The sequence below is a fragment of the Oryctolagus cuniculus genome, chromosome 1 (assembly GCF_051225735.1).
Source record: "Oryctolagus cuniculus isolate XC-2025 breed Fujian yellow rabbit chromosome 1, ASM5122573v1, whole genome shotgun sequence".
NCBI classification, from domain to species: domain Eukaryota; kingdom Metazoa; phylum Chordata; class Mammalia; order Lagomorpha; family Leporidae; genus Oryctolagus; species Oryctolagus cuniculus.
In genome coordinates, this window is record NC_142867.1 from 165,620,426 (window position 1) to 165,642,594 (window position 22,169).

The window sequence follows — 22,169 nt, forward strand, 5'->3', positions numbered from 1 at the left end:
GAACACTAGGTAATAGAAGAAATCATAAACAAAATTTAAAAATTGCTTGAAACAAGTTAAAATGACAATATAACATCAAACTTACAGGATAGAGCAAAAACAGGGTTCAGAGGGAAAGTTTATAGCAATTACTGCCTACATGAAGTAACTGGAAATATATAAAATAAATGATCTAGCAATGAATCTCAAGGACTTGGAAAATCAAGAACAAACCAAACCCAAACTAGTAGGAGGAAAGAAAACAAAAATTAGAAAATAAACAAAATTTATATGAAAAATTATAAAATATCAGTGAAATAAAGAGCTAATTTTTGGAAAAAATAATGAAAACTTGATAAATCATTGGCCCAACTAAGCAAAACAAAAAAGGGAGAAGATCAAAATTAATAAAATTAGTATTGAAAAAGGCTTGTTACAACTGATGTCACTGAAATAGAAGAATCATTAAGAATTGTTACAAACAGCCTTATGCCAACAAATTAGAAAAATCCAGAATAAATGGATACATTTCTGGACACATAAAATGTATCAAAATTCAGGCATGGAAAGCCAAGACACTCTGGGGGAAAAAAAAAAAAAAAACCTAAATGAAAGATCTCTGTGAGTGAGATCCCAGTGGAAAGAATGGGTCATCAAAGAAGGAGGTACCTTTCTCTGAAGGGAGGAGAGAACTTCCACTTTGACCATGGCCTTGTCTAAAAATTATCAGAGTCAGTGAACTCAGGGGGCTTCCATAGCCTTGGCAGCTCATGACAAGAGCCTAGGGTGATTACTGATGCCATAAACAAGAGTGTCAATTTGTTAAGTCAACAACAGGAGTCACTGTGCACTTACTCCTCATGTAGGATCTTTGTCCTTAGTGTGCTGTACATTGAGATTTAATGCTATAACTAGTACTCAAACAGTATTTTTCACTTTATGTTTCTGTGTGGGAGCAAACTGTTGAAATCTTTACTTAATGTATGCTAAACTGATCTTCTGTATATAAAGAGAATCGAAAGTGAATCTTATGTGAATGGAAGGGGAGAGGGAGTGGATAAGGAGAGGGTTGCGGGTTGGAGGAACGTTATGGGGGGGAAGCCATTGTAATCCATATTCTGTACTTTGGAAATTTATATTCATCAAATAAAAGTTAAAAAAAATTAAAAAAAAATTAGGCATGAAGACATAGGAAGCCTCACTACCTGCCAATAACCAAGATGGAGATTGAGTTAAAAATAGACTACGAACAAAGCAATGCCCAGGATCAGATGGTTTCACTGCTGAATTTTAACAAAATTTAAAGAATTAATTAAAATTATTCTTAAACTATTCAAAACAATTAAAAGAGAAGGTATACTTCAAACTCCTTCTATGAGGCCAGCATCACCTTAATGCCAAAACCATAAAAAATAAGCAAAGAATGAGAACTATATATCAATTTCCCTAAAAAATATAGAAACAGAAATCCTTACCAGGCACCTAGCTAACAGAATCCAACAACACATCAGAAAGATCACCCAGCTGGATCAAGTGGGATTTACCCTAGTGATGCAGGGGTGGTTCAACATAAGCAAATCAATAAACATGATATACCACACTAACAAATGGAAAAATAAAAACCACATGATTATCTCAACAGATCTAAGAAGGATTTGATAAAATATAATATCCTTTCAGGAAAAAAAAACTGAAGCAAAAATGAGTATAGAAAGAACATATCTTAACACAATCAAAGCAATATATGACAAAACACAGCTAGCATCATATGGAATGGGGAAAAATCAGGAATCAGACAAGGATAACAACTTTCACCATTGCTATTCAATATATTTCTAGACATATTAGCCAGAGCCACTAGGCAAGAAAAAGAAATCAAAGGGATACAAATTGGAAAGGGAGAAGTCAAATTATCCCTGTTCACCAATGACATGATCCTAAATATAGAGGAACCAAAAACCCCACTAAGAGACTATTGGAACTCATCAGAAAATTTGTCAAAGAAGATTATAAAAATGAACATACAAAAATCAACAGCCTTTGTATATACAGACAATGCCATCACTGAGAAAGAATTTGTAAGATCAGTATCATTTATAATATCTACAAAAAACTGAATATCTTGAAATAAATGTAACCAAGTATGTAAAAGATCTCTGCAATGAGAATTACAAAACATTAAAGAAAGAAATAGGAGACACAAATAAAAACATGGAAATATCTTCCATGTTCATGGATCAGAAGAATTACTGTCATCAAAATGTTTATATAACCCAAAATGATTTACAGATTCAATGTGATCTCAATCAAAATACCAAGGATATTATTCTCAGATCTAGAAAAAATGATGCTAAAATTCACATGGAAACACAAGAGACCATGGATAGCTAGAGTGACTTTAAATAACAAAAACAAAGTCGTAGACATAGTAGTTTCAGATTTCAAGACAAATCACAAGGCTGTTATAATTAAAAGTCTGGTACTGGCACAAAAATAGACATGAAGACCAATGAAACAGAACAGAAACCCCAGAAATAAATTCATGCATCACAACCAACTGATCTTTGACAAACAAGCTAAAATCAATCCCTGGAGAAAGGACAGTCTTTTCAACAAATGGTGTCAGATCTCCTTGTGCAGAGTACAAAAAAAAGAACCCAACTCTACACCTTATACAAAAATCAACTCGAAATAGATGGATCAAGGATCTAAACATAAGATCTGATACCATCAAATTACTAAAGGAAACCATTGGGGAAACACTGCAAGACATCAACATAGGCAAAGACTTCTTGGATAAGACCCAAGTAACACAGGCAATAAAAGCAAAGTAGACAAATGGATTTACACTGAGCTAAGAAGTTTCTGCAGAGGAAAAACATGCAACAAAGTGAAGAGGCAACTGAGAGAATAGGAGAAAAGAGTTGCAAACTAAACACCTGATAAAGTGTTAATATCCAGGATCTATAATGAACTAAAGAAACTCAGTAACAGGGCTGGCACCATGGTGCAGCAGGTTAACGCCCTGGCCTGACGCACCGGCATCCAATGTGGGTGCCTGTTCAAGACCCAGCTGCTCCACTTCCGATCTGGCTCTCCGCTGTGGCCTGGAAAAGCAGTAGAAGATGGCACAAGTCCTTAGGCTCCTGCACCTACATGGGAGACCCAAAAGAGGCTCCTGGCTCCTGGCTTCGGATCAGCACAGCTCCAGCCATTGCGGCCAACTGGGGAGTGAACCATCAGATGGAAGACCTCTCTCTCTCTCTCTCTCTCTCTCTTTCTCTGCCTCTCCTCTCTTCGTGTAACTCTCAGTTTCAAATAAATAAATAAATCTTTATTAAAAGAAAGAAACTCAGTAACACCAAAACAGTCCAGTTAAAAAATGGACAAAGGGCATGAACAGGCATTTTTCAAAGGATGAAATACAGACGACAGACACATGAAAAAATGCTCATGATTACTAGCCATCAGGGAAATGCAAATGAAAACCACAATGAGGGTTCATCTCACCCCAGTTAGAATGGCTACCATCCAAAAAATCAAACAATAATAAATGCTGGCAAGGATAGAGAGAAAAAGCTGTCTTAATACACTGTTGCTGGAAATGTAAACTAGTACAACCATTATACAAGACTGTATGGATTTTTCTTAGAAATCTGAAAGCAGATGTACCATATGAGCCAGCTATACCATTCCTGGGAATTTTCCCAAAAGAAATGAAATAAGCATATGAAAGATTTATTTGTATCCCCATATTTAATGCAGCTCAATTCACAATAGCTAAGATATGGAATCAATCCAGATGTCCACCAACTGATGGATGACCAGATGGAGAAAATAGGATATTTTTACAATATGGAATACTACTCAGCCATAAAAAAGAATGAAATGTTGTCTTTTGCAACAAAATGAATGCAACTAGAGATCATTATGGTTAGTGAAATCAGTCAGGCCCCAAAAGACAAATGTTATATGTTTCCTCTGATATATGGTAGCTATTACAGAATACAAAAAAAAAGTATCAGAATGAAACAGATATCTTAAACTTGATTAGTTCTAACCCTTGTCTATATTCTATGGATGTAGTCCTTCTACTTTATAGTTGTTGAGCATTCTGGTTAGTGGTACATTAAGCCTGTGATTATAAAGTAAATTGAAATTGCTTCATTGTGAAAATCAAAGGAAAAAAAGGAAGCAAAGACAGGGTAGGAAGAGAGAGGGAAGTATGGTTATCTTCTTAGAACTTTGTCTATTAAATACATGAATCTGTTCTCTCTATATTGATAAAATTATTTTATAAAAGATAAATGGGCAATTCAGCTACTTCTACTATACTGATTTCTCATAAATGTAAGCAAGTTCTTAATGCAGAGATAGGAAAATGCGAAATCAGAAGAACATAGGAATGACAAAAACAAGATGTAGCATTTTCGTTATAATTTTGGGGGAAAAGTGGGAGAGAAACATATAGAATATACATATATATATTCTGCTTCTATATTAATTGATTATTTCTCGAATAATAGTTAAGAAAAATTGAAAACACACAAAGAAAGAGAAGTAGGGAACATATGCAATATCTTATATCTTATGCACTTATATCTTTAGGACTCATAACTTAAGAATATATGACTGTTCAAAATGAGTGAACAGAAATATTAGAATAAAACAAACAGGCAGAAGCATCATCCTAGCAACAGAATAAAAAGACAAAATTATTTTCTCAAGAGCTAAACATATTCATTATCTTGGTAAAAGCATTTACTTTCACCAAACTCATGAGCATGAAAACCCAAAAGTAAAGAAATAAAAGCATCTATAATTCTTAGCTTTCCACAAATTATACAGTAAGTCAAACTTATATGTTAGCATTCAGATTTTCTCCCAAATAATTAAAAGAAATTAAAACATTTTAATCAAGAGGTAGAGATATGAACAATATTAATTTTAACATATTTCCTTGCATCTTTACACATATAATTACTAACTATACATATATAAAGATGTTTAAATTAGCTTTCATTCAGTCTTATAAATGATTAATGTAATCCTATTTAGTTATCAAGAAGAAAAACAAGTACACAAATAACCAACTAATTTTAAGAGTACAAATATAATTGTACATAGAATTGAGTCAATAAAGCTTCTTAAAGGTATTTGCTAATTACGGTATATTCTCATATAAGAGAGACTATATTACGATGAGCATAAAAAATTACTAACTACATTCACAAATTTTGATTTTCAAATGCAAATGATGCTTGAGTTCCAAAATTCCAAAATTCCATAAATGATTATGCATAAAAATAATCAAGAAAAGTATATCTGAATTTCAAGTGAATAAAGACACAGAGGAAAACACTGAAGTGCCACAGTAAGATCATTTGAAAGAATGTATAAAATGAGTCTTGAGTATGACTGCAGCCTACTCTTTCCCCTCAATGTGCATGTGCTACTGAAATATTTATAGTAAGTAGATCTCCAGTATTAACAAAATCTAAAACACTTTTGAATTGCAACTTAGCTGAACTCAAATTCAATGACGGTCCAATAAAATATTATATAGGGGGCCGGCACCATGGCTCACTTGGTTAATCCTCCGCCTGTGGCGCCGGCATCCCATATGGGTGCCGGGTTCTAGTCCCGGTTGCTCCTCTTCCAGTCCAGCTCTCTGCTGTGGCCCAGGAAGGAAGTGGAGGATAGCCCAAGTGCTTGGGCCCTGCACCCGCATGGGAGACCAGGAAGAAGCACCTGGCTCCTGGCTTCAGATCGGTGCAGTTCCGGCCATAGCAGCCATTTGGGGGGTGAACCAACGGAAAAAGGAAGACCTTTCTCTCTGTCTATCTCTCTCATTATCTAACTTTGTCAAATAAAAAAAAATTACATAATCATTCTGAAAATTCGTATTTAATGTCATCAGCAGGAAATGTCTTTTTTTTTAAGATTTCTTTATTTATTTGAAAATCAGAGTTAAACAGAGAGAGGAGAGGGAGGTCTTCCATCTGCTGATTCACTCCCCAGATGGCCACAATGGCTGGAGCTGTGCCGATCTGAAGCCAGGAGCCAGGAGCCAGGAGCTTCTTCCGGGTCCCCCACATGAGTGCTGGGGCCCAAAGACTTGTGCCGTCTTCTACTGCTTTCCCAGGCAACAGCAGAGAGCTGGATCAGAAGTGGAGCAGCCAGGTCTCGAACTGGCGCCCATATAGGATGCTGGCACTTCAGGCCAGGGAGTCAACCTGCTGCACCACAGTGCCAGCCCCAGGAAATGTCTTTTTAATGTGTGTATCTATATTTATGAAAGCAAAAACACAATGCATGTGTATACATGCAGATAGCATACATAATTTACAAGCACATGGATTCTATTCACCAAATAAAAGAATATTGGAAATTAAAGGGTAATTAGGATTTTGGTCAAATGTGAATATTTGTAGTTTCCTCAAAATATATTCACCATATGAAATTTAATTTGTGGGGCTTGAGTTGTCACACAGTGGGTTGGGCCACCACCTGCAATGCAGGCATTCCACAAGTGCCGGTTGAAGTCCCGGCCGCTCCACTTCCCATCTGTCTCCCTGCTAATGGGCCTAGGAAAGCAGCAGAAAATGGCCCTAATAGTTGGGCCTCTGCCACTCATTGGAAGATGCAGATGGATTTGCAAGCCCCCGGCTTTGGAACCCAGCCAAAGCCATTGCAGCCTTCTGGGGAATGAACCAGTTGATGGAAGATCTGTCTCTATACCCCTTTCTATCTGTAACTCTGCCTTTCAAATTAAATAAATAAGTGAATCTTTATAATTTAATTTGTTGCCATCATAATCTTCTGAAAAATGGTGATATTTTCTATGAGCCTTGAAAAATGAAAGAGTTTACAATGCATGAAGCCAAAATGAAATATTAAAACTTTATGCCATTTTTTAAATTATAAAACTAAAAGAAGTCATATGCCCAAATAAAAATTCTGTTGATGGGGGCGGGGGGTCTGGCCCTGTGGGGTAATGGGTTAAGCTTCTACCTGCAGTGCCAGCATCCCATATGGGCACTGGTTTGCATCGTCCTAGTTGCTCCACCTTCCAATCAGCTCTCTACTAATGCACCTGGAAAAGCAGAGGAAGATGGCCCAAATGTTTGGGTTCCTGCACCCACATGGAAGACCTGGATGAAGCTCCTGGCTCCTGGCTTCAGCCTGGCCCAGCCCCAGCTATTGTAGCCATTTGGGGAGTGAACCAGTGGATGGAAGACTAATTCATTCTCTCTCTCTCTCTGTGTCTGTCTCTGTCTCTCCTCCCTGTAACTCTGCCTTTTTAATAAATAAAATAAATCTTTAAAAATTTGGCTGATGATCCAGATCCTTCTACTATAGGAAAGATAGTTCTAGATTTTATATTCAATATAAGACTAGGAAAAATATACTTCATGTATTAGTCATTTAATTTATTCCTTAGTGGCTTCAATTTCAAATCACTAACTTTGTTTCCATAGTATATTTGGAAGAACTTATCTGTTCAGTTGCAGTAAACTTTTCTTTGTATTAGAAAATTATTCCAGTTAATATTGAAGTATTTCTGTGAATATACAGGTCAAATATAAGAAAGAACCAAGGCAATTATTCTGAGAACCACAGCAGGAAACTTTTGTGCCCATGTACTGAGTAAAAATGTTCAATTTGTGCAATCTGGAATACTCAAACTTAACTAATTCCTATAAATTTAATTAACTGATTATTACTTAGAGGCTCTTAAGGAATGGCCCAACTCACTAGCCATCCCTTGGTATCTATGGGGATTGGTTCTAGGAGCCCCACAGATAGAAATCCACCAATGCTCAAGTCCTTTTTATAAATGGCACAGTATCTGCACATAAACTATGCACTTCCATGAATTTTAAATCATCTCTAGATTATTTATAATACACCCAAAGCAATGTAAATCCTATATAAATAGTTATACTGTTTTGCTTAGGGAATTATGATGAGAAAAAAAAGTCTATACATGTTCAGTACTACAGATGCAATTTCTTTTTTTAAATATTTTTGATCTCAGGTTGGTTGAGTATTTGTATAAGGAGACGACAGATATAGAGGGCCAACTGCATTTCCCAATAAGGAATTCTGGTCACAGTATGGCTATTCCTATACAGGCAGTTGCACCAACCAATACCATACAGGTTACAAGTTGAACAATAAAGACAAGTAAGTCTCTGTTTAGAAAGAAATGGTTTGAGACTTGATCCAGAAGTTGTCAAAGATTGTGTACATATCCATTCTTTAGTAAAGTTTTATAACAAACCAGAATGACACATGAAATCAGGCAAATTCTCTTTAATGACATGACACCTACTAAAAATTGTAACTTCTAGGAATTAAAACAATCAAAAATCTGCCAATTCTCTAACATGTGGCAAGAGGAAGATAGCAGAAAATTTTAAATAAGGTTTCATGGAAATTAGCCTTTGTAAAATTTACTATAGTAACAGAAGTGAAATTATAAACTGAACATCACTACCTCACTGTGATGCAAGCAGATGAAGATCTTCACATGACTAAGGGAGGAAATCTAAATTAAATGTATGTTATGACAAATAAATGCAAGATAATACAATAAACACTAGCACAGATATCATCTGGGCTTTGATAAAGGCACCTTGTGATTTTTCCAGGTAAAAACTTATCCTTTTATTGTATATTCTTTTATTAAAAAAAAGATTTTCTTGTAGAAAAACAAAGCAAAAAAGAAAGAAAAAGAAAAAAAAACTATGAATTTTTGCCCTAGCAGAATAACATATATGAATGTTTTAAGTAAAAATTAATATGTACAGTTTTATATATCAGTGTTTATTTAAAAGGTTTCAACTATTCCCAGTTGTTATAATTCAGGTATTTTGTATGTTTAATTTACCAACTAACATAATAAAAATCACACATCAAATCTGTGTGGCAGGTAACTTGAGGGGCAATGTCACCTTTCATCCTCTATATGACAATGTCCTTTACCAAAACTGCTTTTAATCACACTATGCAGTTTATTCTGTTCCTGTTTGCAACTGCACTGATATGAGCTTGAATACATAACTTAGTTAATTCAGTGACAAAACAAGGACACTTGGTCATCCCAAACCCAGTGGAGGAGGCTGTTGAACAGGCAGCTGGAAGTCCGAGGGAAGAGGAGCAGGAGTGCCTGGGCAAGCTGAGGGAGGACAGGGCTGGGGTCAGAAGGGTCATGCGTCAGCACCAGAGCGTGGGTGGTGTGAGAGAGGGAGAGAAGCACTCTGTGTTCTTCAATTTTCCTAAGGCCTTGGGAAGTGCTGGGCACTTTCCATTTCGGTGAAAATGTCTTTCTAGGTGGCCATTATTGGGGGAGCTATAAAGTACTAACACTTTTTTTCCCCCTCCCTCTTTTCCTTCTGTGGTAAAGATAAAATCATTTCTACATCTAGGATATTTTATAATCCCTCTGTAACTGTTATGCTTTGTAAGCTAGGAGGAAATGAGGACATCATTTGGTCTTAACAAAGCTTTTATGTTATTGATAGGGGAACTGAGGTGCAGAGAAGCTCTAATTTATGAGTGGCAATTGCTTTGGGCTTTGAATCCACATAAACATACTGGTGTGGCTAAAAGGCCTAGAAATACTGTATTTGCTAGTCTTACAAAAAAGACAAATACACAAAAAATGATTCAAAAACACAAAAAAGAAACACTCCATTCAGAACTGCTAGTCATTTATTTTGATGTTAGTGAAAGAAATAAATAAAATGAAAATAAAAAATAAAAAAGCAACCAACAACAACAATGGTGAATTACAAATAAAATGTTCTAATATTAGGGGAAAGGCACTAAATGATGAAGGCATGAACACATGTGATCACTATAAAAACACAAAGTATATACAAACTACTTACCAAGTGTATATAGTATCTTGAAGAAATTCCAAAAAATGAGAAATATAAACTCTCATATTAGTCTTTTCTGACAAATTGATTCCTATCTATATTACATTCCAAGAATAAACTACATGGCAAGATGGTGGAAAAGGAGTGCATCAACTTTATTCAAATCCTCAGGTCCCTTTAATATGAAGCATCAAGTAGTCAATTCCTGTGCTACTTGTGCTATGCAGTTCTAAATGATCGTGTTTTCTTATATGCTAAGTTGAAGTGAAAAAAGGGAGGTTTAGGTTACAGAGTTTGATGATATCAAACTCTATACAGCTTTCTATGATTATTTCTATGACCTAATTCCAACATATTTGAGTTTATTATGTTAGAATAAATATACTTATTAAACTTTTAAAGCTAAAAACTCAATTATACAAGTGTCTCTAAAATAGTATTTGCTTGGGGCTGGTGCTATGGCATAGTAGGTAAAGCTGTCTCCTGCAGTGCTGGCATCCCATATGGGTGTTAATTCTCCACTTCTGATTCAGCTCTCTGCTAGGACCAGGGAAAGCAGTAGAAGATGGCCCAAGTGCTTGGGCCTCTGCACCCACGTACGAGACCTGGAAGAAGCTTCTGGCTTCGGATAGGCCCAGCTCTACCTGTTGTGGCCATTTGGGGAGTGAATCAGTGGATGGAAGACCTCTCTCTCTGCCTCTGCCTCTCTAACTCAGCCTTTCAAATAAAAAGAAATCTTAAAAAAAGATATTATTTGCTTATAACTATGCTAACAGTCTATCTAAATGTATTTTCATCTATATTAGTGCTACCTAAAGTATATCTCTAGTAGAATGCAACAGGACTTCATACATGGTACAGAAATAAATATTTTTTATTTTTCAATTTAAGTATTGATTCCTATGTATATCAGAAAAAAATATATGTGGTTTCCTATCTTAAAATTAGTCCATTTGAAAAATAAGTTAAATAAGAACTGTACAGGCAGCATGCAAATATGGCCAAACTTAAATATCTAAGGTTTGTGAAATGCTGACTTCTATAATGTAACTTCTCTGATAATGAGCTAGCATAATTAACACTATATAAAGAAATGAAAAACCCAAAATTATATTTTGCTGCTTGGTTTTTAGTTTTACAAAGTGAGCATAATATAAAAATAAATTCTTTCAGCAGAAGTTTAAAGTATTACTATCATTGAAGAACATCTATTATACTCAGCTCAATGAGTAAAAATCACCTTTGTAATTGAAACCTTCCAATTTACTTAACTGGGAATGCAACATGTGTGTAACATTCTGCCTGCTAACTTCACATACTATAATCTGCATTCCTCCCAACACTGAAACTGCCGAACACAGTCTTGCCCCATTCAGCCTCAGAGGAAAATGGACAATGGAGGCTCCCACAAAGCTACACTGAACACAGAGAAACTCAAACACTTACTGTCGCTGGGGAGGCCCGCGTTGTGTGTGTCACTGAGTGACCAGAATTCTCCATAGAATTGCCAATCAGATAGGTTCCTCCGGAGCTGCTGATGAGTTGTCCTCCTGTGACGCCCATCTGAATCCCACCAGTGCCCACCATGCTGTGGGACGAGACCACGGTAGTCACCTGTGCGGAACTCCCTTGAGTGTCAAAGTAATTCCCTCCAGTGTTCTGGCTGTACATCTGGGTTTCTGTGTAAGGGTAAGTTGTTGTTCGGCTTTAGAGGAAGAAGAAGAGAGAAGAAATTTACTAGTTTATTGAGAACTGTCTTATGGGACTTTTTTCTATCATGACTGTGGTTAAAACTGATTGTGATTAAATACTGATGAGCACAGCCTTTGGAACATGGTGAATACTGTACTTTGTATGAAACTTCACATTCAGGAATAGCTAGACTTATTTTCCAAATTAAAGGTGCATTCCTTTAATAAGAAACTCAACTCGTTACTGAGCTCTCGGGCTTTCATCCTTGACTGGTACCCACCTCCAGCACACAAACAAGTTCAGGTCTCTTTGCTCCCAAGAAACCTTGCTGAATGGCTTCATCAACTCCTTATAAAACTTCCTGCTGGCCCCTGTCTCAGAGGAGCTGGCATCTGCAGTCACTGGGGCTGGCAAGGGAACTACTCACGCTCTTTCACAGTCCTCATTGAATCGGCTTGCTGGTTTGCATGGATCTCTTGAGCACCAGGCAGATCGCGAGCAGTTTGCTCACCTTGGGCCCCAAATCCCTACCTAACAGCTTTCTCTTCCTTCACTCCAGCTTCTCTGTTACCAGATATCTATGCCACCTTTTCATACCCTCACTTTGCATTTCCCACAACTGCGGTCAGGCTTCTGCCCTTAGCCTTTCGGTGAAGCTGCTTTTAATAAGGTCATTTGTGACCAAATCTAAATACCAAGCTAAAAGGCTCCTGTCAACCCTTATCTTTTTTGACCTATCTACAGTATGACATTGTTGACCACTCCATGTTGCCCTTTCTCTCCTTTTTCTCTTCTGATTAAGCTTATTGGGTTGATTTATTTTTCATTTTCCATAGACTATAACTTATTTTTTAAGATGACTTTTTTTCACTTGTTAATTCCAAACCCTCATGAGACGTTACAACGATAACACAGATACAATAACACTTTCTCTGAAAAATTCAAATAGCAAATGAAAATTCCATTATTTAGCTATTCTCTTGGACTCTGCTTCCCAGAGCTGGCTACTCCAGACAATTTGGTGTGCATGTTTTCAGAAGTCTCCCACGCATGTACTAAGGTCTCTCTGCGTTACCCCTCTTGTCCCTTAGCTGCCAAGCATTTCTTTTGCACTGTGACTTTCTCACCACTACCTCTGAAGAACATTTTGGAGCGTCCACTTTTCTGACACTATATATATCGGTATTTAACAAGATCTCCATTTTTAGCTTTTACTTCTTTTCTTTATTTTTATTTAGACCACATCCTCTACCACGTACTAACTATAGGACCGTATTTGTGATCATGGTTAAGAATCTTTGAGGCTGGCCGGTGCCACGGCTCACTTGGCTAATCCTTCACATGCAGCACTGGCACATGGGGTTCTAGTCCTGGTTAGGGCACTGGATTCTGTCCTGGCTGCTCCTCTTCCAGTCCAGCTCTCTGCTGTGGCCCGGGAGGGCAGTGGAGGATGGCCCAAGTCCTTGGGTCCCTGCACCTGCATGGGAGACCAGGAGGAAGCACCTGGCTCCTGGCTTCGGATCAGCGCAGCACACCGGCCGCAGTGGCCATCTGGAAAAAAGAAGACCTTTCTCTCTCTCTAACTCTGCCTGTCGGGGGGGAAAAAAAAAAAACTTAGAGGCTGACTTCTCAGCTGTTTACTTCCCAGTTATACTTCTAAGAATTTTAAATCTGATTTTCTAACAGTCAGCTGGTCCCCTTGACTAGGAAAGGCCAGACAAGCGGGAGGCTGCACGTGTGGAAGTTAACACAGGATGAGGCTGCCTCTCCTTCTCTCCCCCCCCTCTCAGCAGAGGGCAGCACTGCCATCCTCAGCCTGGGAAGCTCCACTTCTGGGACTTGGACTGACAAGAGTCAGGAAGTCCTTTCAATTTCATCTTCTAAATAATTCTCCTTTCCACTCTCTCATGCACTGCCTTCACTCACAATATGCTCCTCCACAATGGTCTTCTAAGTGGCTTCCCCTCTTGAATCAGGCTCTCTCTTCCAATCTATTTCGAACTCGGGTGCCAGAATTTTCTACAACGTAAGTATAAAAATAAACCTTGCTTGAAAGCCTTTTCATGGTTCTCTCATGTCTTCAGCATTTTCTCCTTTCCTCAAAAATTTTTTTTCAAAACCCTTGACAGTCTTACAAGGATCATCAGGGGCTGGTGCCTCTGTGATTTTTGGCCTCAATTTGTGCCATGCTCTCCAGTGCTTTCTTCACTTGCACCATTATGACCATTTTGTTGGTCCCTCAAAGTGTCCTTTTCTCTTGCCTCGCAGCCTTGCTACAGCTGGTTTCCTCTGCCTGGAAGGCCATCATGTATTTTTTCAAGATTTTCCTTTGTCTCAATCTTCCTCAAACTCTTGGTTCAAGCTCCTTAACTCACGAGGACTTTCTGCATCCTTTGCCCTCTACTGCCACTCCTCCCAGGGCTATTTTGTTTTGTGCTCTGTACTTTCCTAACACCCTTTGTATTCCTGAGACATAGCTGTTAATACACTTACTGTTTATTTCCTCTTATCTTCATACTCCTATGAAATTATGTTCTATTCACATTTGTTAGCTCAGCACTTGACACAGTTGCTGGCACATGGCACATTAGCCAACAAAAACACAATTCAATTTGAAAATACATTGGACATAATAGCAAGGTCCACAAATTCCTTTAACACAAATATTTTTTGTTTCATTAAAATATGAAATTATGCTAAACCATTCCAAGATTTTTCTGTATAATTTTAAGCAGGTTTTTATACATTATGCAATTGTAGTACAATTTAGAATGTAAATTTTAGTAAAATAGTAATAGTATTATTAGAGTATTTCACACTGCATAAAGAAGCCACAGCAGATTCAGGTATAAATTTTAATGTTTCTGATGACAGAAACAATTTTATAGAGAGAACTTTTTAACAGATAGAAAAATGACATTTAAAATACATATTCAATTATTCTCATCATTGCTATATTTCCCAACTGGAAAATTTTTAACCTATTTATGTAGTAAATGAAAGCTATGTTGATTTGAAATTGAGATATAAAGAAAAATTAGGCCATTTTAATTTATGGCCCCATGTAACTGGTGCTTACAATGACACACTATGATGTTGGAATTTAAGCACAGTCAGATCAGTTTTACAAATAAATACATGGTAATAAATACTTTATCAGATGCAGGACATGGTGCTCACTTTCCTTTCCACAGTCCAAGTAGCATAAGTATGTCCCTTAGTAGTAAGTAAATTTCACAAATAAAATAGTTTTCAATCATGCCCAATACTTAATGACCATTTATTATGTAACAGGCACTATCTAGTATGCTGTTCAGGTAATAATTCATTTAATCTTCATCACAAATCTATGAGTAGGTACTGTTATCATTTCTAGTTCACAATCATGGGGAAGAGATGGAGTTTGGAAAGGTTAAGTAGCATTGTCCAAAGCACACAGCTGGTGAATCAGGGATCTGGAATCAGAACTTAGCCCATATGCTTAATCATTATGTTACATAAAAGGAAACAGACCATTTAAAATATTTTTATTTATTTAGTTAGTTAATTAATTTGTTTTTATTTGAAGGGAAGAGTGGGGGGGGTAGGAAGTTCACTCCATTGGTTCAATGCCAAAATGATCCCAAAGGCTGAGGCTGGTCTAGGCTGAAGCCAGGAGCCTGGAACTCCATTTGAGTCTCCCATTTGGGTGACAGGGCCCCAAATACGTGGGCTATCTTCTGCTGCCTTCCCAGGCACATCAGCACAGGCCTAGATCAGAAGTTGAGCAGCATGGACTTGAACCAGAACTTCCATATAGGATGCCATCAGGCCCTGCAGGTGACAGTTTAGCTTGCTGTACCACAAAGCTAGCCCCAAGAATCATGCAAGTGAATGACTACTAGGAAATAGCTCTGATAGGTGGTATCTGAGCATATAAACGTTCTGTTGCTCACTTCTAACTAGTACCACACTATTGTCTGTTCTTACCCAGACTGGGACCTGCAGGTGATACACTTCAGTGGCAAAACAGGACACAGGATAAAAGCAGAACCATTTCAGAGGATACTTACCACCACACACTTGAATTTTACAAGTTCCCAGTCAAGAAAATTGTTACCTCATCGTAACAGAAACATTCTGAAGTACTTAAATCATCCCTTCTATAGCAAGTACCTATTATCTAGCTAGTTCTTAGTGGACAACAGTAATGCAAACAAATACATCAGCATGAAAATATGGTTGTAAAAGGCAAATTAGTTTTCATACTTCCTTCTAGCTGGAAACGATTCAGGAGCTACATAATGACTAAACTACAAGAGAAAGGAGACAGCCATTCAAGAGGATGGCTAAGCTGTAAACTATCTCCATTACTCAGTCCTAACCACGGGGCTGTGGAAAAGGCTTGGACACATCTACACAAACTTGAGCAAAGATGAGCAATTGCTAGGGGATTAAGAAAACACAATTATATTAGGAAATGAAGTATCATGAACTGTCTCTGAATTTGACTTTGGCAAAAATATGCCTGCCATCAAAGTGGAGGAAACTTTAAAACACTGGCTTCAGAGTAATGGAGGCAGTCCATAATATGTTTATCATTGGTCTTTAAAACAGAAAGTCAGAATCAAATCATTTTTGGAGTCCCTGGAACCAGAGTCAGAATTATGCACAGGTGACTCCTAAAGGTCTTTTCTATGTCTAAATGCTCTAAACTCCTGAATAAATGCTGAAGAATTCATTTTTCAAAAGAACAAATAGCAAAAGCAAACAGTTTTTTTTTAGGTACCAGAAATAATGATCAGCTGTTTTTTCATATTGTATATACTGAATACATCCTTCATGTAAGTTATTGCTTGCACACTATTTCCCCCAGAAATTTCTAAAACATATGTTCGAGAAAATTACTCAATTTTTGGCATATCAGATTGAAAGCAACTATTTCTGGACTGTTCACTCCTGAAATAGCTAAATTCCCAAGCAATTCCACGCACACTTAAAAGATGCTGCTGTGCTCATTTTATTTGTTCTATATCAATTGCCACAGAGTAAGTCATGAAAAATAATGTGTCATATTATTTCTAAAGCTGAAGAAAAATCTTTTCATTGTTCTGCATATGCATCTGGTAATGAAGGTGAGCACAGAGATATGTGTATACTTGCTGACAGAGCTACTTCATACCTACTCTATTATAAGGTTCTGTATAAATGTCAGGATTGTGATCCATTGAATTCATTAAATTAGTGTGGCTTCCATCCCATCATGCCTTGGCACATACCTTGGCTTAGCATGACCCTGAATATTCCTTGCTTACTTACTCCCTAGAATGATTATATCAATTTACTGTATGTCAACTTTTCCATTTTCTTTAGTTTCTAGTGTCTTATCCACAAATCCAGAAATATAATATCTCTAAATTATGTGTTTTGTACTTGACAAAGGTTTTGATAACCCCCCTTCAATAAGGGTATCACTAAGCAATGATATAAAAGTGATAAATTAAGGAAATAAAATTGCTTATATATTTCATACCCTAAATTATATTAAAAGGAGAGGATATAGTAATGGTGATCAATATATCTTACATTGGTACAATGTTTTGTTGCTTTTAGGTTACTCTGCACATATTCCTTTCAACAAAAATTCAGTAAACATTTATTCTGGCACCTAAATAAAAGAACCCCTACCATCATAATAGCTGTGTAACATAAAGGAGTAAGTGGGCAAAAATTAGAAAGGAAATAAGAAAATCTGACATTTTCCCTGAAAAAAAAATAAACTAGAACACTAAAGAAGAATAAAAGGGAAAACACATAAGGTAGAGTATATAAGAATTATTATGTCTTAATGGGGTGACATGGAGGTTGATACTAAAAGATGAAAAAGAGCCCTATAAGAAACAGGAAGACAAATATATGCAGATAAGAGAACAAAAACTCCAAATAGCACAAAACATGGGGAAAAAGTCATAACACATAAAGATTCTGGTGTTAAGGAAGAGATTCTAGTATTCTAGCTATAACAAATATGAAGGCAATTGCAAAGAAATGAAGTTAAACACATAGGTAAAGACTAAACATACAGGCAGTAAAACAAAAAATTCTTTTAAGCTGTGGTCATGAACCAGCAGAGAATCATGAAATCAATTCTAACAGTGTTAAAGACAAACAGGTAAAATTTAGACTAGAAAACAATCAGAACACCTGGTGAAAACAGGAATCATTTTTGGAAACTATTTTTTTCTAGCACATACATTTTGTTTGTATCATTTGTTTCAAATGGCCACAAAATCCAGGACTGGGCCAGGCTGAAGCCAGGAGCCTGGATCTCTAACCTTGTCTCCCTTGAGGGTGGCAGGGGCTCAAGTAGTTGCACCATCATCCACTGGTTTCCCAGGCACAAGGTGTTGGATAAGAAGCAGGGCAGTAGGGACTGGGAAGTGGGACTCCTCTCAGCACTCCAATATGGGATACAGGCATTGCAATCAGTGGTTTAACACTGTGTCACAACACTGCCCACTCTAACTATAAACATACGTAGACTTCAGTTTCTATCATACACACACACACACACACACACGTATCATGCATATATTTAGGTATAAAGTGTAGAAAAAGCTTTCTGTGGATGCAGTCTTAAAAGCTTGAATGTCATTGTTATGGACTATATGAAGAAGTTTAGATTCTGTTTTAGGCTGGGATAGTGGTAAGGGGGAACATTCGTAGGGCAAGACAGAGGAATGTGTTAGGGAAGCAACTTGAACAAAGGCCTGAAGCCAGACAGGTGATGGGATAACACGAGAAATGGAAGCAGCCAACAGGGCCCATGGCTGGGGTGGGTCATAAAGAAGAGATCTTAGAATCTCCTTGTTAGATATATTGAGAGGAGGATCTTCTTGGGCAGTGAAAGCAATGTATGGCTGATTAGACTAAGGAAAAGTAACCAATAAGCAACTGAATGGACAACTTTTAAAACACTTCTGAAAAATTTGAAAGCATGAGGGGCATTTGGGAACTGGAGAGAATGGCTTTTTAGAGACAGGGAACATACTATCTTACTTAATCTACACAGAGTGAATCACAAGGGTTAGGAACTTTTTATCCCACTTCACAAATAGACGCACTAAGACTAGAAGAGGTAGGGTCGCTGGTTCTGAGGATAATATTGATGGTAAAGTGATAAAGGAAGACTGGAACTAACTCTGGGTATCTCCCAGTCCAGTCCTTTTTCTGCTTTTTTTAATGCTTCTACTGTTAGTCAAATAAATTAGATTTAAAGAGAAATGGCAAATTAAAAATTTTCTTAGAAAACTTTCACAAATGAGGAAAAGGGGAATCTATTTTGTAACAGGGTGGAAACTGGTCCTCAACTTTTGTTTCTACTTCTAAGGAACAGAAGGAGAAAGTACTCTTTGGTTTTTGGAGAACAGTAGAAATTCCTTTTACTCAGAAGATTTCTTACTAACTTAAGATCCTTTCTAAAGGACATGTCTACCAACTATACATGAAAAAATTTTCAGCCAGGATTCCAATAGCAAAAAGAATAAAGTTGAGTATACTTTTCTCCTCATTACTCATTTTTAAAATTACTTCTTATGTCTAGTGGTGGCATAAATCTTTTCCAATTAAATTCAGTATTAATCTCAAAATACCAAATATATAAAAGGGGACTACACTCCAGATGAAACAGCCCAACTTGTGTACCTTCACCCACCTTAGAACTTCAGGGCTCCAGAGGATTCGTCAGACACCCAATGAATAATTGATTCAGCCAGTTAACAGAGAACTCTGAGGTATGTTTCAGGCAACATACTGTATAATATGTATGTATCTGTTATTAAACAAAACTGATACAGTCACTACCCACATAGGATTTAAGATTCTTTAATTAAAGGGAATTGCTGATCCACTCCATACTTAATAAACAATCTTAGGCTCCAAGATGTATGGCCAGAAAGACCTATATCAATTTCTATATTCCTGTTTATATTTCTTGTTCATTTTTATCATATAAAGAATCATTAGGGGGCTGGTGCTGTGCATAGTAGGTCAAGCATCCAGAAGCTGCAGCGTGGGCTCAAGTCCTGGTTGCTCTACTTCCAATCCAGCTCCCTGCTGATGGCCTGGGAAAGCAGTGCTTGGGCCTCGGCTCCTACGTGTGAGACCCGAAGAAGCTCCTGGCTCCTGGCTCCTAGCTTCAGATTGGCCCAGCTCTGGCCATTGCAACCATTTGGGGAATGAATCTGCAGATGAAAGAGCTCTATCTCTGTCTCTCCCTCTCTCTGTCTTTAATTCTGCCTCTCAAATAAATACATCTTTTTTTAAAAAAAATCATTATGTCAGAAATGGCATTGTGGTACAGCAGGTTAAGCCACTGCCTGCATGCTGACATCCCATACGGGCACCAGTTAGAGTCCTGGCTGCTCTGCTGGCACTCCAGCTCCCTGTGAATGTGCCTGGGAAGGTAGCAAAGGATGTTTCCCCTGTGGGAGATCTGGATGGAGTTCCCAGCTCCTGGCTTCGGCCTAGCCCAAAAGCCACATGGGGAGTGAACATCTGAGCATCTGGGGACTGAACCAGGGGCTGGAATATCTCTCTTCCTCTGTCTCTGTCTGTCTCTGTCTGTAACTTGATCTTTCAAATGAATCAATAAATCTTTAAAATAGTCAATAGGTCACTATAGTGGCAACACTGGTGAGGATTTCTGTTTCACTGCATCTGAATTCCCTTCCTCTGTGCAATTCCTCAACCTGGGAATGTTGGTAGGAAGCAAATCACACTTGAATTTAACAGCCCCAAAGGCCAGATACTGGCTTTCCCAACCTCCCTGTACATAGGCCTGGGGGAGTCAATTCAGGGCTCAAATAATTACATGTACTTGCCATAACCATGTGCCAGTGGCACAAAGCAATGGGAAAGGTGGTGTGTTGTGGGAGCCAAACCCAATTTCTAATGGCAGTAGGATCAGGAGCCAAGACGAATCCCTACTGTTTGGGATGGCTACGAAACAGCTTGCCATTAGGAAGTTAGCATGTGGGTTACCAAAGCCCTACACAGAAGTACTGAAACAGTTGAAATCTTCAACACATTGCATTCACATGGTATCCAATCTCTGGCTGGCCAGCACCCACTATTTGTATGAATTTTGAAACAGATCTTGTTTTCAATACTCCAATTCAGATTGTAAGTGGAAGATATACCAGAGAGCTGACATGTCCATTTGGTATAAGATGATAAAGGAAAACAGTACTACTTGTTGTATTCCTGATTTAGTGGAGGATTAAGCTCATGCTAATACAGAACATTGAAGGCATGTAATTGTGGGGTGGGCATTGCGGCGCAGTGGTTAAAGCTGACACCTGCAGCACTAGCATCCATATGGGCACCAACTCAAGTCCCAGCTGTTCCACTTCTGAACCAGTTCTCTGCTAATGACCTGGGAAAGCAGTGGAATATGGCTCAAGTGGTCGGGCCCCTGCATCCACATGGGAGACCAGGAAGAAGCTCCTGGCTCTTGGCTTTGGACCTGTGTATAACCAGCCACTGTGGCCATTTGTGGAGTGAACCAGCAGATGGAAGATCTCTCTCTCTCTCTCCCTTTATCTCTCTCTCTCCCTCTCTCTCTCTCTCTCTCGATTACTCTACCTTTCAAATAAATAAATCTTTAAAAAAAAGTATGTCATTGCAAAAATTTAAAAAACAATAAGAAAGGAAGAAGGAAGGAGAATGGATGGGAGGGAAAAAGGGTAGGAAGTATCACTATGTTCTTAAAACTGTATATATGAAATACATGGAATCTGTTCCCTTTATATAAATAAATAAATTTTTAAAAAAGACATAAAAACAATAGGTTAAACATAAAGGAATAAATACTAATGAATATCACTAATAAAACATTTGCCTTCATTTAATCTATAAGACACTTATTTAAGCTAATTTCAACATATAACAATAAGTGAAAAATAAAAGCACTTATTAAGCTGTTGCCATGCCTACTGGGGAAGCAATATAAGAATGAATGTTAAAATCCAGTAACACTTCCTGAAATCACTGAATTTTCTTTTTCATATGCAGCATTTTCATTACTACACAGGTTGCTAATGTACACAGCACTGGAACTGCAACTTTAATTGTATCATCCTATGATTATTATTTAAGTATATCTGCTTGTTTATTTTGTATTTAAATTATTTATTTCTATACAATGCTCATCAAATCACTTGGAATACTTATTAAAACATAGAGAGTGGGGCCCCTCTCCAAAATTCCTCATGTAACAGAAACAGGTTGGGCACCAAAAGCTGGCGATTTGAAAAAGTTTCTGGTGCCACTGGTGTGGAGAACACATTTGGAGAACCACTGTACTCTAGGATACCGAAAATATGAAGCTCAATTTTTGTAGGAATGAAAGGAAAAAAGTGTTGCTTCAGAATTGCTAAATCCTTCACTATTTGCGCTGACGAAAGAAGTTTCATATTTATTGGTAACGTCCCATGAAATTACCAAAATTTCCACTGCTATAATGGTTTTGAAGCATACCATAAAGAACACATAATAACTCCATATAGGGGGCCTTTCCCTGACAAAAGCCAGAGAAATGAATATGCATCTAAATCAACTTTGATAGAA

General features: G+C 37.5%; 1 protein-coding gene across 7 annotated transcripts in view; it reads right to left on the reverse strand.

Moving 5' to 3' along the window:
• The window catches only part of RFX3 (regulatory factor X3), a 337,813-nt gene that overhangs the window by 114,319 nt on the left and 201,325 nt on the right, over positions 1 to 22,169 (reverse strand). For all 7 annotated transcript variants that reach the window (XM_070051492.2, XM_051846155.3, XM_051846162.3 and 4 more), the window contains one exon: positions 11,316 to 11,574. In XM_070051492.2, the coding sequence (XP_069907593.1) occupies positions 11,316 to 11,574 (259 nt within the window). The remainder of the gene's footprint in view (positions 1 to 11,315; positions 11,575 to 22,169) is intronic.